This window comes from Ischnura elegans, chromosome 4, assembly GCF_921293095.1.
Source record: "Ischnura elegans chromosome 4, ioIscEleg1.1, whole genome shotgun sequence".
In the NCBI taxonomy this organism is placed as follows: domain Eukaryota; kingdom Metazoa; phylum Arthropoda; class Insecta; order Odonata; family Coenagrionidae; genus Ischnura; species Ischnura elegans.
Window position 1 is genome coordinate 26,323,022 of NC_060249.1, and position 17,393 is coordinate 26,340,414.

At 39.2% G+C, this 17,393-nt stretch overlaps 1 protein-coding gene across 2 annotated transcripts in view; it reads left to right on the forward strand.

The window, feature by feature from the left end:
* The first annotated feature begins 1,091 nt into the window (after positions 1 to 1,091).
* Positions 1,092 to 17,393, forward strand: part of LOC124157173 (SLIT-ROBO Rho GTPase-activating protein 1-like) — a 473,583-nt gene continuing 457,281 nt past the window's right edge. For both annotated transcript variants that reach the window (XM_046531696.1, XM_046531698.1), the window contains exon 1: positions 1,092 to 1,385. In XM_046531696.1, coding sequence (XP_046387652.1) covers positions 1,304 to 1,385 — 82 coding nt within the window. In that variant the 5' untranslated portion in view covers positions 1,092 to 1,303. The remainder of the gene's footprint in view (positions 1,386 to 17,393) is intronic.

A 17,393-nucleotide genomic window follows, 5' to 3' on the forward strand; every position in this document is an offset into this window, starting at 1 on the left:
TGAAATTTATTTTTAAGAGCACGAGGTTATTTTTAATGGGAATTAATGCCGATTGAATTGAACCTTATCATTCATAATTACGAAAATAACAGTATTTAAAAGTTAATAAAATATAAAATAACTTAATTTTAATCCGTTTTGTAAATTGCTCTCGTAAGAAAATGAAAATTTAATATATATTTGATTGATGATCGTATATTTGATTCATATCGTTTCTCCCAGTTCCTAATTTATTTAAGAAGTACGAAGGTTATGCTTTTTTATTTAACTTGCCCATTTTCTTTCCCATAATAATCACTTTAAAATTGTATTTTCGTATTCATATTTTCCGTGTCCGACAAGACAGTCTATAAGAGTAAATATATATCTCTATTTATTGATTTATGAATTATAGTTGAAAAAAGAGAAGTTCGTAATTAATATTAGTGAAAAATCTCTTTAGCGAAGTCGGAATGTTTGGAATTGCGTGGTAAGATGGCGATAACAAATTATCATTGACGTATCTTCACAATATCGTATTATGAGAAAAAACTTTAAAAGTGTGTTTCCAGTTAAAATTTTATCTATCTATTCAAATGTTATGCCCCTTTGTCAGAGTCAGAGTTAAAAGAATGATAATCTCGTTCTGAAATGTGTTTGAAGTTAGCGCCTTTATTTACTAGCATAAATAATTATTCCCAAGAAGGCGGTTTGATATGGCAGAAGATATATTTAAATTAATGATAAAATAAGGCAAACTTAAAATTACTTTAACCAATATTAACTCGTATAACAGATGGTAAAATATTTAGGTGAAACATAGAATAGGCGGGAAAAGCGATTTGGTCATCAGAAACAACATTTTATCTCAATATTGTCATTATTTTTTTTACGTATTACAGTTAAAATTGACTGACGACGTACTAAGTGAGCCTTGATAAGTGTTGAAAATTGTTTGTAAGCTTTAACTTCAGCACAAAAATCATTCGCACAACAGCGCCGCGAGCAAAAAAATAATGGAGTAGTTTCCGTGGCGCTCCCTAGGTGGCACCTGCTGTCGGACCTCGAGGACTAGCTCGTGAGTAGCGTATACGGCGGAAACTTGTGTTAGCAACGGCTCTCGCGAGGAGAGGCGCAGTGTTGTTATTGGCGCCCGAATTGCCAGTTGCTGAAGTTGAGGATGTCGTGAGTTTAGACGTGCCGTGCCCCATCTCCGCCAAAATCTGTTAATTTCAACCAGTGTGCGTGTTTTCCTTTGTGCTAAAGTTGTGTGAGTCGTGTGTGAAGTTGATATTTGGTATTTTGTTTGATCGAAAACCCCGCCATGGATGAAGGTGCGGACGATTTGCCGTTGAAGTCACCCATGAAGAGGCTGGGATCCTACAGAAAGTTGCACCTCTCAAACAGTAAGTTGACTAATTTAAAATTTTAAACTTACGTCCTGAGGTTACAGTTCAGCTGAAACAGTGTTTTCTCGTAGAGTTTATCTGGCAACTTTAGGAAATTTCTGCAGTCAAAGTAGATAAGTTCAGTGTCCATGAAAAGTTGGCGAATTAATGTCAGAGGTCGGATTGCCGCTAATTAACTTCTCTGATGCTGTTCATCGGCAAAACACTGATAGTGGTTTTTATCTTACGGTTTCATCGTGCTACTGCTCAGCAGTGACTTGTGTGATTGGCAACTTCGCCGGCTAATCCGAAAGGTTTTCTTGCGGTTCTGAGATTGGTGCTTTATGCTCACCATTGGAATTTATTGCAGTTGGAACAGAAAAAAATTGATTTTAGTGAAGAAGGGTACCATCATTGCTCACGGTTCGTATTAGTATCATCTGTATGTAACGAAGTGTGACTTCTGTTTCACGGTTAACTATATGTTCAGGATTACCATGCGTACCTTTACAAGTTCGGTGATGCTAAATCCTCAGGGATTATCGGGGATATAGGTTGTTAATTGGAGAGCGTGGTAGCCTAGTGGGTTGCTGCCGACCTGGGGTTCAAATCTAGGGTAAAGCCTTCGGAGATCCCCAAATGAAAATACTCGAAGCGCGAGGTGGTACAGGGAAATTAATATCCATCCTGAAAATGCCAAGTTTACATGCCGGTCGCTTAGTCCGAGGCGAGCTTGACCCTCACCTAACCAAACTGTTTTCGGGTTAAGGAGGGAATGGGTTGTTCATTATCGGTGCGAACAACCGATAATTCATGTTATTATTCCAGTTTCTGTTAGATTTATAGTTCCATTGGTGGTATTTCTTTACAGATAGACGTATTTTTACTGAGCACTTACAAGTTAAGCAGTTATTGTAACCCTTGTGTGATGTTTTTCTTTTTACACTTTTCCTTTTATTTCGAATTTAAGTTTACTGACGAAGGCGCTCGTAATATTATATATGAAGCCAACGAAGGCGGCAGAAAACTATTCTCGGAATGCTGAAGGAACATTTCGTCACCGGGCAAGGTTATTGGAAAACCTTTCTCTAAAGCGCCGGTGCCTGTGCACCTGATTGGCGCCAGGTCTTCGCCATTATTGTTTTCCGCAGCGGCCTTAATTTGAAATGATCGAGTTCCAATAGCTCTGGAATGCTGTCAGTTTTCGAGAAATCCCCTAGTGAGATTTCACGTTACTTCTCCAATAACCAGAACTTTTTCATGTCGAGTTGTTGTGACTGCAGTAAAAAAATAGTTATCAATGATTGGAAGATCATCACTCATTGTTTTTGTGATCTATCAATGTATCTGGCTAGCCCATGGGCATGGTGAAATTTACCTCTTGTGTCCATTTCATTCCAGCAGTGTTTTTATTTTCTTGACGTTTTAATGGACGAATAAAGCGGAGGTTACAAATTATGGTGAAAGGGAAACCGATCCTTATCATAGCCACTATCCCTGAAGATAGAAAGTTCCCCATCATTTTGAGTTGTGGTTACCATCATGCCTGAACGTCAGTGTGACAATGTTCGCGTGAAGCCACTTTTAACCTCTTGGAAGCGCTCTTTGATTGAAAAATTTTACTCAACTATATGCCGGTCATAGGCGTATCCCGTGGGGATTGGGGGTTGTAATCCACCGTAAAAAGTTAAAATCTTCCCAACACCCCAAAACTAATAAGCATGAAGATTTTTGATAGCTTTTAAACATACAATTACTGAGGGTATTCCTAGGCTAGACTGAGGGTATTAATCTATTTTATATTCTAGCGGGATCCTTTACATGGCGTATCTCGTACCCCCGTAATATATTTCCCCCGGCGGTGATAGTCCCTTCAGTCGCTCCTGTGACTGTGGTGAAGAGGCAGAAGTCTGCAGTATCTACTTGTCGCCTCTGCATCATAGTGTCATTTAAAAAATTTTCTCATCTCATGTTCTACATCAGGTGGGAATTATACCCATCTATTTTTTATACGTCAGTCCTTGAAGTTGAGTTTTCTATATTTTTAGGTATTTTCCTGTCTTTGCAATAATGTAATCTCCCGATAGCCATTTCTGAACGATGTTATGGCACATATTAATGTTTCAGTGCAGTTCTTCTAATCAAAAAATCACAGCCGGAAAAAAGCAGATTTTTTTTAGTAAGGAGAGAGGGTACATTTGGAGAGAAAGGGGTTATTTGAAATACAGTCCTTTCAATACCGCATCTCCCTTACTTGGGAGGCCTTTAAATCCCCTCATCCCCGCTCGACACGGCCTTGATTGCCAGTGGTTTTTTTTTCGCGCACAATATGGGACCATATTTTTGGAGATCCTGTGCTCTAGGGTAGATTGACTCGTGCAAGGTAAAATACTCTACATGTGAACTTAATAGCTTATTATATTTGTGAACACTAACTATTTGCATGAATTTCTGGCATGTTATAACTCATGCGTGAATCACTGACTACGCTAACTTTCCGTTTTCCTTTTACTAACTAGCAGTGGTTCATTTTCATGGTGGCATGTTCGTGTCCTTTGCTCTCTCCTAGTTTTTCTGGTTTGACCGCGTTGTCGTTGTCATGAGTGATTGCCCTAATGTCCGGCGAACGATATTTATTTTTGTTTATTAAGGCTAGGACTAATGCTGCATGCATGTTGTGGAAACACCCCGTACCACACACCCTGGTGGTGGCTTGCGCGATACCTCGTAGATGTAGATGTTTTTGAGAAATGTATGTCTGATTGGGATAATCCTCTGCTTTTTTCTGATAAAACTTTTTCTTGCTTATTTTTGCGGTAACGAACCCGCTTGCCGGCTCTATATTTTAGTCACATTTGGCACCTACTAAAATTAATCGTCAACATCACTTCCGTCATTGGCTGGCAGGTCGAGCGGAGTCCTTCTTAATTTCCATGGTTTGAAGCCTCATCTTTGTCAATTTCACAATCGAAATTACTCGTGTAAACACTTAGGCTAATCTGTTTGCGAATGTTGAGGAAATAGCCGCTGTTGAGCATTCCGAGAATTCGTTTACGATTCTGTCCGCCCACACACTTAGCATATGTTATGCCTCTTGTAAGGCTGTGAGCCAGAAAAAACACTGAGTGTTGTTTGGAGGGGAAAATGCATTTCAGGGGGGATGTCACTTGGAGGAGGTACACCTTATACTTTAACCTCATAAAATTTCCGAAGGGGGTGTTTGAACCCCTTGACTCAGGCACGTAGCTGGAATTTTGCTTTGGAAGGAGCTCTTGTGGTATTCGGTGTGCCTACAATGATAATTTTTTGTCATTTTCCACGCTTCGGAAAACCATAAATTTCATATTATAAGTCATAAATTTCGTTAGCATAATGCTGAAATTCATAGGCGTAGTTTTTTTTCACCGAAGCGACCATAGTTGTTATGGATTGGTGTCCGAAGGTGTTTGTTTCCGAAATCCACCTGACTTTTCGGAAGAAATTCAAACGTAAGGCTTGTGGCGGTAGTAGTTAATTTTATTCGATTTTAAGATAATTTCGGCTCAGAGACCCCGATATCAGTCCACAGCTTTTAATAGTTTAGAGATAGTCTGAAATATTTCGGTAATACTTCCCTAATGAACGGAAAACGCTTAGAGTAGTACCAATACAAAAATTAGCGCTACTCCACGAACCAATGTCGATTCATACCAATCCATGAAATCAGACACGCACGCAAAGTAATGAAAATCCACGAGTTTATAAAGGCACAAGATGTGCACCTAAAAAAACTACCTTTCACGTAGCTTACAAAAAATCTATGGGATCACCCATTTCATTCGAAGCTCTTCAAAAGCTGCAGACTAACACCAATATTTTAATTCGTTTACAGCGATTTCTTTCCTATATCCGGCATTCTTTATAAACATTATTGTGAAAATTGTACTTGATCGTTGAAAAATCAGTGAAGTCTTTCGTTGCCGTGCCATCTGCGTGACGAAACTTCTCTCATGTTTGCCAAAAAGGTAATGTTGAGAAAAAAATAGTAAAAACCATATAAATATGTATACTAAATGATAATAGAGGCTTCTTGGCCACACAAAATACAAGCAAAATAAAATTTAACCATTGGATTAAAATATAATAAAAATCCTATTATAATAATATACAAATTATTAGTTTTCAATTTTTTACTCAATTTAAAAACTTGTAGTGGACCGTTATTTTTGCCAAATGCGGCGACGTATTAGCCGATGAATCTTAGTTTTTTTTTATAAATAGTGATTGTATTTTGATGTCTTAGTGTTTTTGTAGTGTATTTTTAGACTTTTTATTTTTTTATTTTTAGTGACCTTAATTTATTGTGCATTGCACGCGCTCGCTGGTTGCCTTTGTTTCAACTTCTCCTTCTCTCACGCTGAAAAAGTCACATTGGTCCCTTTACATTCTTTAATGCCATTCCTTTATTCGTGCTTCTGCGCACAATCAGCAAAGCTGTGGAGGTGGATTACATCGCGCCGAAAGAGCGGAAGAAATTCTCCGATCCGCAAGGTACACCCAAAGAAGTCGCTTCGTGTCTCAGGACTGGAGCCAATGGGCTAGTCCTCACCTAAGAGTATATATGTATGGCGGGCAGTCGTTTTTAGGAAAGACATATCGGAGGTCATTTTGGGAGGCTGAAGCTCCCAAAGAAACCCCTTCCACCGGCTACATGCCTGCCTTGACCCTCCCTACTTGCCACGGCCTTGGCAATGTGTAAACAAACTTTATGTTGGCATGGATACAGGTCTTCGCTCGGGGTCACACTATTCAATCAGACCTCATGGGTTTTACGATTTACGAAAGGCATGCAGATTCCACCCTTGCGTTTTATTCTCAGAATTACCGCAAAGGTGTTTGGCAGGGGATGGGCATTTACCAAAATGTTCAATCCCATGAAGAGGACGATCGACTGGGTCCTTTTCGCTGTCGTTCTTGTAGGTTGTTGCTGGTTTTGAGCTTAATCCATCACTTAGAAAATTTCAGGGTAATATAGAGTAGACCATTGACGATATTTGCTTTCTTTTCAAATATTAAGATTTCCTTAGCAGTGGCGTAACTAGGACTTGGCCAACAATGACGTTATTAGGAATAACTTGAAGAGCTCACCACGCCGGGTAATAATCGGCTCAGCATTCGCCCAAGGACGGCGTGAAACCCGTAAAAATGCCGTCATTCCGCCACGGTACAATAAACTATATAGTATACCAACATTACAATAATAAACTATGCTGATTTATAGTGTTAACAGAATACTAATTTAGCATCTAAAGCAAAAAATAGAATTTGTTGAATAAATAAATAATTAATTGAAGTAATATTGAAAATATATTCCCTTTGCCTTCAGGGTAGGTACCGAAGCAGCACTGTCTTTTCCCTTTTAAGCTGCTCCGCTGCACTTTGGCGTAACTAGGAATATGCTTTTGGGGGGATGGGGTGGCGACGAGGGTTGGGAAAGGGTGGTAAAAGGCAAATTTTTGAAAAATGACATGCCTGGAAACGCATTTTAAATCATTTTGGCGCTAAATATTTAACTTTAAGCAGATGCAGTTACTAAATGCCAAAACTAGACAATATCTTCAAATATTTTTTTTTCTGAGGCTTTGGGGGAGGGGGGGGGGAATTTATCCCCTCATCCTCCCCATAGTTACGCCAATATCGATGACCCTAGTTCTAACAACACGTATCTTAAATTCGGCCGGTTTGAGACAGGTATCTTAAATAAAGTGTAATAACATTAAAAAATAAAATACAAGAAAAAACAACTCTTTGTTCGAAAGTGAATGCTTCTTTTTCAGTTTTGTGAACTTTTGGTTTTTAATTTCAGTATGCAAGTTAAAAAAATTAATCATTTTTTTTCTCCCCTGAAAAGTAGCTATTTTTGAGATACGTGTTGTTAGAACTTAGCGATCGATATGGTAGATATGAAGACACGAAAAATCACTCGGCCCCGCATTTAGTGGGGAAGATTTGGAGCATTCAAATTGAGAGTACTCACCGAGAGGGGAAGGAAGTCGGGACGAAAGTAATGAGGATGAGAACCCGAAAATAGCTGAGGAAATAGGGTTGTGAGGGGGAAGAACCCTGCGGAGAGTAGGGTTGTTTGCTCTATCTTAGAGGCGAGGGTATTTAAAATGTTTTTCAGCCATTCCGGGAGATTATTTGAGCGTACCTCCGGAAGTGGCTGTCCTCTGTGAGTTGGATTGGGGGGAGGGTGTGAGGGGGCAATATAGCATACGTGCCCCTCTCGTCCTTGGCACTGCTAGAGGAAGTCCTCTCTCCTGTGGGGTGGCGGTTCCATTGCTTCCTCTGCCCAATGCGGTCGCGTCTGTCTACATAATTCTTGTGTGGTTTAGCGACTTTTTTAATCAACTGATGCTTTATACATCTACATAATACCCTGCGAGCCACCTGTAGGCCGTTTGGCAGGGGGTGATCAATCACCAGCATGGAAGAAGATTCCCTCATGCCTAACACACGGTTATAAAAATGTTACGCATGCTAACAAACTATACTTCCACATTCATGCATAAGCAAAACTTGCCAACCACTAATGAAGGAAATCTGCCTATGAAGCTAGAACATGCAAGTAATGCTTATAGAAATTCTAAGAAAATTCATAAACATGCATTTAGGAATGACATAAGTTAGTAAGCTACCTTTCAAGTCAATTGACCCATTTTTAAGTTCTAATGCTGACGTTATAGTCTTAATAACCCGTCAACGCCCACGGGTGCCATGTGGCTCCCAGTGAAGTGCCGAGCCAATGCTCCTGCAATGCATTTAATTTGTGAATTTTAACGTACATTTCGGTGCATATACTTAGTAGAAGGTTTCCTCTATTATTCAGTCAGTTTGAATTGTGTTCATTATGTTGAGCTCATTTGTATCATATTTTATAAAAGTGAAAGATGTGTGATTAAAAAAAACTTTGGGCGCTGACGGGATCAATCATGAAAATAAAAGAAATTCTGAATCTACATATTTCGTGCGATGTATATTTATTTTTATTCATCACCCTGAAACAGCTCTATTTGGCCTTTACTTTGGCCTGGGGGGGACAACGATTAACAATGGGTAACAAACATCGATGTCCTGGATAGGGGTAAACGTCCCAGGCGGGACTCGTCCTTTTGCACGCTACTTGTTTCTGTTGTGTTCATATCATTTATCTCCCCTTTTATGAATTTTTATTAATGTATGATTGCGCGTATGGCGTTGCATGAATGAATTTAGGAGTATAATTGCAATTAAAAATTAACCAACACGTGCCACAAAACAATCTCTTCGTTACGCTAATAGCTCTACAATACACACAAATAATCAATTATTTTTTCCCAAGCAAAGGGTTTTATCGACATTGTCAAACAAAATGCCCACGTTTTTCTCTGCGAGCGAGGGAGGGTGGGGAGGCGGAGCAGTTGATACGTGCCCCCTTGAGGAAGTCCTTACTCCGCTGGGACGGGTGTTTCCTCCGTCCAATGCGGTGGCGTCGACATGTTTCGTGTGTGGTGTGGGTCGGTTTGTTCGCCTCCTCCTCCTCTGCGTGGAGTGTTTTGTAAGGGGGGCAGAAGAAGTGGCGGAGGGACCGCTTCCAATTTTAAACTCGCGGAAGAGAGAAGTCGCCGGATTGAGTTTTGGTTGGAGCGTCCCACGGAGAGAAGAGCCACGCGCACTTGGGCCGCTCTCCTCATCTGCTCTTCTCCTACCCCTTCTTGCCGTCTCTCTCTCTCCCGCCACTACAATACAGGGTAGAGATAACTGTGTCACGAAATTTTAACCCTGGATAGCTGATGCCAGTAGAAACCAAATCGACTATGGGTCGTTAAGGTGGAAAACGCTCCGTTTTCAAACTACAGAAACTTAGAGCTAACCGCTGCTACTGGACACGAGTTTGTCCTTTTTCCGAATTCTCTGGACAAATCATGAATTCGAATGCTTTACCTGAATTTGTCTTCGTATTTGTCCAGAGTACCCGGCAACAGGGCAAACTCAAGGCCAATCGGAGCGCTTGGCTTAAATTTTCTGTAGTTTAAAAACGGTGCGTTTTCGGCTTAAAGATCATCAGTAATTTTGGTTCCTAGTGGCATCAGTTATCCAGTGTTAAAATTTCATGTCACAATTTTTATCCACCCTGCATATCGATGGCTAAGTTCTAAGAGTACGTATCTCAAAAATAGCAACTTTTCAGGAGAGCAAACGAATTATTATTATTTTTTTTACTTTTACACTGAAATTAAAAACCAAAAGTTCATAAAACTGAAAAAGAAGCATTCATTTTTTAACAAAGAGTTGCTTTTTGCTTGTATTTTATTTTTTAAATGTTATTTCACTTTGTTTAAGATACCTGTCTCAAACAGGTCGAATTTGAGATACGTGTTGTTAGAACTTAGCCATCGTTATGTATTCTCTCTTTGCGCCATTCTTCAGAAGGTTTCTAGGTAGGTAGCACAAACTGTTATCGCTCCGCCTCTGCATTTTTCTTTGGTTTTCCTCCGCGTCAGTTCGCTCATGGACCACAGTTTCGCGGGCTATCCTTCCAGCGTCCACAGGTCGAAGGAAACTGTTGTCCAGTAAGCCAACTGACCCGGAAGAAAACCCGAGAAAATAAATGCATTGACCAAACTATCACCTTGAAAAACTTAAAGATACTGAAAGCGTCACCTGGGGTGAAACCAGAAATATCTTCACTAATATTGTTCGCCGGGAAAGCGTCAGACATCACCAGTGTTGGTTTAAGTACTGAGAAAAATAATTGAGACCAATTACAGTTATTTCGAAAATATCGTAACCGATTTCGAGTAAATATTACTGATTTTATATGTAAACCCTAAAATTAGAATCACAACAACTTTTTGTAAGATTGTCTACTCTAGAAACCACCTGGCACCTGTCGAATGGTGGAGTAGAAATGTGGAATAACGGCGTCATAGAAATAGCTTAAGTTGCAATTTCACTTGCAATACATACAATTATAAATGCTGTAACAACAGTAGGGGTGTCATATTTTGTATCCATCATAAGTAGGCTACAACATGAGGGTGGCTAAACCTAAACAAACAAAGTATGGTACTCAAGGATTCGAAGTTACCTGTGGGGTAAATCAGTGAAACCAGTTAAGTAAACGTCGATTGCGAGCTCTCTCACCGTAAGGAGTAAATTACAAGCAAAAATTACATTTCTTAAAAAAGTAATAGTTACTAGTACGAATTACATTTCGTAAAAATTAATCGTTACAAATTACTGCCAAAGTATTCGTCACAAGTAATCCGATTACTTACCAACACTGGACATCACTTCAGTACTCTGTATTGTTGCGTTTACTGTCCAATGGTAACAAGAATGCTCATATCCCTCACATGCATGTATGCAGTCTGTCTCCCATGACGCTTGGGGGTTCCCGGCGCCTCGTGGGCGTTCCTCAACCCCTTCGGGGTGAGACTTGCCTCTCTCTTCCTTCCCCCGTCCCGCGCGTTACTCGATGAAATATGCATCCGACCAGACTTGGGGAGCGGGAGGCGCCGCGCTCGGCTCTATAATTACGTCGTATTCCACGAAGTTAACTCAACTCCTCGGCATATCTGGCCGGACGGAAACTCTCAGGAGCTTGCATTTCTGTTGTAATATTCGCGAAAGGAATGCTGTGAATGATGACGCCGTGAGACCTTTTCGTCTTTCTCTGGCCCTTTTGTTTCTGCCAAGATAGGAAAGAGATCACGTATCTTCTAGATGAATTGAGTTTTTTTTTTCATTGTGTGATCACCGTAGCTTTTTTTTTATAAATTCAACCGATTCAGGTGTGATAAAGTGGAAGTACTACGTATTAAAATAGAATGCAATTCCAAAAAAAAATATTGTAATGCATACAAAGCTTTTTAACTCACAGAGCCAAGCTCGTCTTGTTGCAGATGATGGTTTTGTGATCCGGAATGCGTCGCACGCATTAAAATTATTGTGTAAAAGTGCATTTGTATTTTATTTTCATATGTAACGTACTTTTTATTTTTTTAATCTCGGAATTTTTATTTCAACCTCTTAAAATGTATTACGGGAAGAAGAATCAATGCTTAAAAATTTCAGGTAGATTGGTCGCTCAAGAGCACTAAATACAATTAATTTTCTCTAGATGGCTAGTGACGTTATTTCGTAAGCTAAAATGGAAAAGATATCCGGGGAAAAATTCACTCCTCTTTTGCGACCAAGGAACAGTTTTTTCTTTGAGGAATGAAATACTTTGGTGTTCAATGCGCATCTCACATTATTTGACGCGCTGGAGGCGCGTTTTCCGCTGTTCCAAGTTCATCACTACCTGCCAGTTTACAATAATAATTTTTATTTTGCTCATATGTTTGTGCTGTGAGTGTGGTGTGTTGTTTTTGCTAGCATAAACTTAATCACTAAATTGGTTGAAATCCGAACAGGATATATGATTTTTTTACAATCACAATAAAAGGCCCATAAATTATGTTATTTTTATTACTATATGCATATATTTTTTAAAAGGTTTTATTATCATTTTTATGTTTTTTGTTTCGAGTAGCAGCTTTTGCACTTATTTTATTTTTTTTAAATTCTTTTGATTCATTTCTCATTTATTATAGAATACTTATTCTTTTTCTTTTTTAAAATTAAGTATAGACATGTTCAACAATAATAAAATAATTTGAACAATTCAATGAAAAACAAAATCTTAAAACTAGAAGAGTGAAAGATCGACGATAGACTCATTGAAGATTTGCTTGAAGAGGCAGTCTACATGTTGTAGGAATCGACGGATCGTAATTCCAAATATCTGTAAGTAATGAACTTTTGATTGCCCCGAGCATGGACTTCAAACTATTAACTAGCTGGGAAATGAATTCATTAACACTAGGGAGACTATGAGCTGAAAGGAAATCTTGCATGGTGGTTGCTTAGGGAAGGTTTAATAGGAAACGGAGGGATTTATTTTTAAATACTTCTAGTTTTTTTTGCGGATGGTTCTATTGTTGACGAAAATTTCGCAGCCATAAATAAGGATGGGTCTGACTATTGACGTGTATAATTTAACTTTGGATCTATGGGAGAGTGAAGATGTGCGGGAAGGCAGCGGAAACACCCTGTCTTACAATGAATACTTTTGTTGCAATATTTTAGGTGAGGTTAGAGTGTTAATTTAAGGTCTCAGATATCGCCGAGGGATTAATCAGAGGCGGCTCTTGGTATTCTTTGCTTGTTTACGAGTAATGTTAATTGTGGTACGAATTTGCATCTTCTTGAAAAGTGTACGTACCTGGTTTTTGAATAGCGTTAAAGTTAATTTTCCATGTTTGTGTCCATGCTTTAGTTTGGTCCATTAGTTTTAAATTATTGTTAAGTTTTCTGATGTTAGTGTCGCCTCGCCTAAACGTCTCTGCAATTTCAGCGTCATCAGCGTAAATGTGTAGTGTTGTCTGTAGGTGGCATATCATCGACGAATCTGCGCGCACATCCCTTTACTTTGCTCCTGATGCTCGCGAGCCTCTTTCACGGTCTGCTGATTGGTCCTGCGCCCCTCACCACCCCACGCCTCACCCCTCGCGACCTTCCTGGCCACGGTCGAGGGAGGTTTTTCTCGTAGTCATCAAAAGCCTAGTCGATAATCATTGGACAACCCAACTGCTGTAATTTACTCATGCGCTTATTTAAGTCAAGTGCTATTACATATTTGCCATCAAGATAAACGCTCAAAATGATGTATCTTTCACTGGGAAATTATATAGAAGTACCTATGCAATAGCGTCAGGCGAAACATGATGGAACTAGTTCATGATAGTACAGGAAGGATGATTTCTCGTACCGAAACCGGTCGCATCCATTGATATTTTTGGAACTGCCATTTCCTTTCCTTTCTGCACTATCATGAAGTCGGCAGTGAAGATTTCTCGCGTCTCACACCGGGTAAGATCCTCCATATCTCGTACCGTCGCTTCGATGTGTAACTCGCCCATCGCCCTCCGGAATTCAACAATCCATTGGAGTCCTCAGGGATTCAATAAATCCATTGAATTCCTGAATCCCTGAGGAAGATGGGCGAATTTCTCATCGAAACGTCGGAAGGAGATATTTTATTTATTTTTTTATTATAAATAAAATGGTACACATGCAGCTAGACAGCCAATTTATTATGCACTAAGAACAACTAAAAATTCTATTATAATTAATGTGTGTAGGAAGAATTCAGTCTCAGAAATATGTAAGCTCTCCGCGGACATCTATTAACTAGATCTTGTACCAAAAGAGGTTAATTATGTTTCATGAACATGGGTATTTGTTGGAAAAAGATGTCCTGCTGCTGCTAAGCCATAAACAGTCTCTCATATTCTCGATGCCTTGTGAGTTCTTTGGTAACTTCCTCATTAATGACTCGAAGAAAATAGTATTATAATAAATAATTTATGAGACGTTTAGCAACTATAATGGTTGGAATAATATGCGCGTAATTCGAGGGACAAATAACTAAGTATTAGCGAAATACGGAGAATAGGAACTCACGATGATCCTCGTTAACTCCAAAATCATTGTCAAGGGAAAGAGATAAAACCCCCGCAAGGCCATCTAGATTAAAAGGAGCTCACGAAAAAGCGATAAGGATTTTTGTTTCAAAATTAACCTCAAGTGGAAACCAGTCATTCATGAAATTTCCTCACTTTCCGTGCCTGTGGAGAGGAGAAAAGGATGTTTTAATCAGTTATGACTGTGGATTTTCTGTGTATATTGTTGTTATCCATTTTATAAAGTAGTCCTAATCTGGGAAGAGCGTAGTAGAAGTGTTTCACGTTAGGCTATTTCAGTGATCGCATTTTTAAAATTTCTGGAGAAGGTTCTGTGTTTTATCACATTTAAAAAACCATACTGATAAGCCTTCCTAAATTATCTTTACCATTGAATACACGTTATGAATATGCGTTTTAAATGTATTTCTTGCAAAAATATGTCACAGCTAAGCGGTGGTTGCACATAATCTTGATTTTCATGAAAGTAACAGCGTAACATGAAGGGATTTCGTTAGTGATACATTGCCGATACTTCATGAATGCGATTCAAGAAATATTACATTAGAATATGCACTTAACTGTTTAACCAACTTCCCGAAGAATTGAAGTGGAAGGAGAGCACCTTAGAAAGTTAATCTTCCAGAGCAGTCGTTGCCAATTCGAGTGTGGGTCAAAGAGAGTAATCATTTCCTCTTGGGGAAATCCGCACTTAGAGGCAAGAATTAACTATCCCTCATAAGTTTACGTTTTCAGACACATGCACACGTAGGTATAATGACACTTGTGCTTACGTACTCTGATGTTTGAATCGATGGGTTTATTTTTATACCATCAGAATCAGGAGCGTATGGACCGGGGGTGGGGGTTAAAGGGTGCTTCCCACCCCCGCTCCCCGCCTAAAGAAGGAATATGTAGAAAAAAGTATTATATTGTTGTGAAAAAGTTTAAGTGCTTCCAGTTATTTCCTTTATCGTTTTTCTTTTGTTGCACCTTGATATAGAGTACCTAGTAGAGCATAGTGAAAAGTAGTTAATTTTGTTGTCGTTTCGTCTATACCTGAGTCATTATGGGGCGAATTATATTGAAATCATAAGGAAAACTACTTTTAAATTAATTTACCTAACTTCAATAAATTGCCGCAGTCTGAATAAGTTTAATGAATCATACGCTATTGCATGGCTGCGGCATTCAGCGAAAACCGTCACGTGCAATATTTATCGTATAAATTTCAATATAGATAAAATGTCAGGGAGTGAATATGTATAAGGGCCTGCAAGGGCACAGACTCCCCTCCGAAATTATGATCTTTAGGTATTCGTCACTGGTCTGGACTTAATTGGCGAGTTTAACTTAATTTTTCTCCTTGTATTTATTTTAAAACCGTCCAAACGTACTTAAGTAGTTATTTTTTCATCTCAGCCTCAAGAATATAAGCCACGTAACCTCTGGAAATGTTTTTTTAAAATCATAAATGGTTCCTTTATGTGTTGATTTATTGATTAATGCTTATTTTTATAGTGTACTCACGATATACATTTCGTTCGACTGAGAGAGAGCTGTAGCTATTTTTTTCTCTAATTGATGACGCAGAAAAATCTCCGATGAAGCATGGGAGGAATCTCCTGCTGTGACACTCATGTACTCCTCCTCCATTTTTTGTCTTTCGTTCTTTTTATCTCCACTTGCTATCCTCCCCTCCTTCCCCAATCCCCCCCCTCCCTAGTGATCTCCAACGCCCTCCTTCCGCGGCTTACCGCCGTCCCCCCTCTTTTCCTTGACTCACTGGCTTCCGTGGTAATTAGGGATGGGAAGGGGGCTTCGGAAACATCTGCGGCTCTCGCAAGAGTTCGTGGTCTTCTTCCCAATCCAGCCGCCAGATGCACGATCATGTGGATACTCTCTCTCGTCCTCTACAATTTTTATTGGCTTTTAATCACCACTCAAAGGTCTTGACGATTTCTCCCTCGGTGCACATGCCGGGTGTGGATTCGTACATGCTTTGCATTGCGCCCCAACTTCCTTTTCAATATTTCCTCGAGTACCCTCTGCCTTTGCTGAGCCTGGTCCTTCTCTGTGCACACCCGGGGAGATGTTCAGTGCAGTGTAACAGGAGCTGCACTAAGAAGGAGGTGAAATGGTCGGGGCGGTTAACGTGAATGCCAATAATGCATGAAAAAAGTTCACTAGTAACTTTTCTCGGGTACACCATACTTTCCATGATGGCTTTCCATACGTTTCGCTAGGATTTTCTTCTTATTTCTGTCAGGTATCAGCTTATTTTTATTGATGAATTGTTCGCCATTATTTTCTTCGAGTACTGCCTTTCCGGAGCCTGGTCTTACTGTGCGCCCACTCGGAGGGCTTGTTCAGCACTGTGTGAGGGAGATTCCTAAGGAGGAAGCGGAGTAGTGAGGTGGATCGACTTGATTGTCAATCATTTATGAAAGTTTGTATAAATTGAGGCATGAAAATTTGTGTAAACAGCCTTCAATATTCTAATATAGATATGGTTCTCTGCCCCAAAATTAGCGAATTTGGGGTATATGTTTTAAATGCCTTTTTAATGAAGGTATTTTCCTCAACCATTAATAAGGCTAAAAATTGTTCTCTCCCTGGGGTGATATTATGACTGAATAAAATCTGCATATGAGAGCAACTTATGGGTTGGGGTGAGAGATAAATTTTTAAAATTACAGGGTTAGATCAAATGGAATTTTGTACAGCAGTCACCCTTTATAATTTAGGCAAGTGCCAAAGTTCTTCTATTGTTGATACTGTTGCAATTCCTGAGTCATTTTAAATGTAGTTAATGTGAAAAACATGAGAAAAGAGTATCAATTGGATTATATTCGCTTGGTAAGGCCCGTTTTCATGGTACTCAATAAAAATTTTTAGCGTGATAACGAAGCCACTGTGCAACACATGCTTCAAGAGAGATTGATTTCCTACGTGTTCTTCCTTATAAAGTATGCAATGAAAAAACCATCTTGATTGATATCAGAAGATAAGAAACTGCCATTAATACCTTCTACAAATTTTGGCCAACTCTTCCCTCCAACGGTTCAATTACTTTTTTGAAATTTTTTTAATTATTTGAGTTTTTCTTTTGCATTATGTTTTTCATTCTTAGATCATTTTCCAGTAAAATCCTTATGCGCAAAAGACACATATTTGTAAATGCAATCTTACATTATGATGTATGTTTTTCATTTGATGTTATGCAATCATAGTGTAAAATTCAATAATGCGCAAGGTGTTTTTCGCCACATCTAACCCAGAATAAAGAAAGTTAAGTCATGTCAATTAGCGAATTCCTTGCGTGAGAGAGAGAGGGAAAATCCTTAAGTTTTTGACAGAAGAAGGCTACAACGTCGGTTTTGTTTTAGCAAGGTGAGGGATTCATAATTCCTATCTCTGTTAAAGGCAAAAAAATAGATCTTGCATCTCAAGTCGGGCGGTGGGTTATACATATTAAATTTTTCTTCTCTGTGGA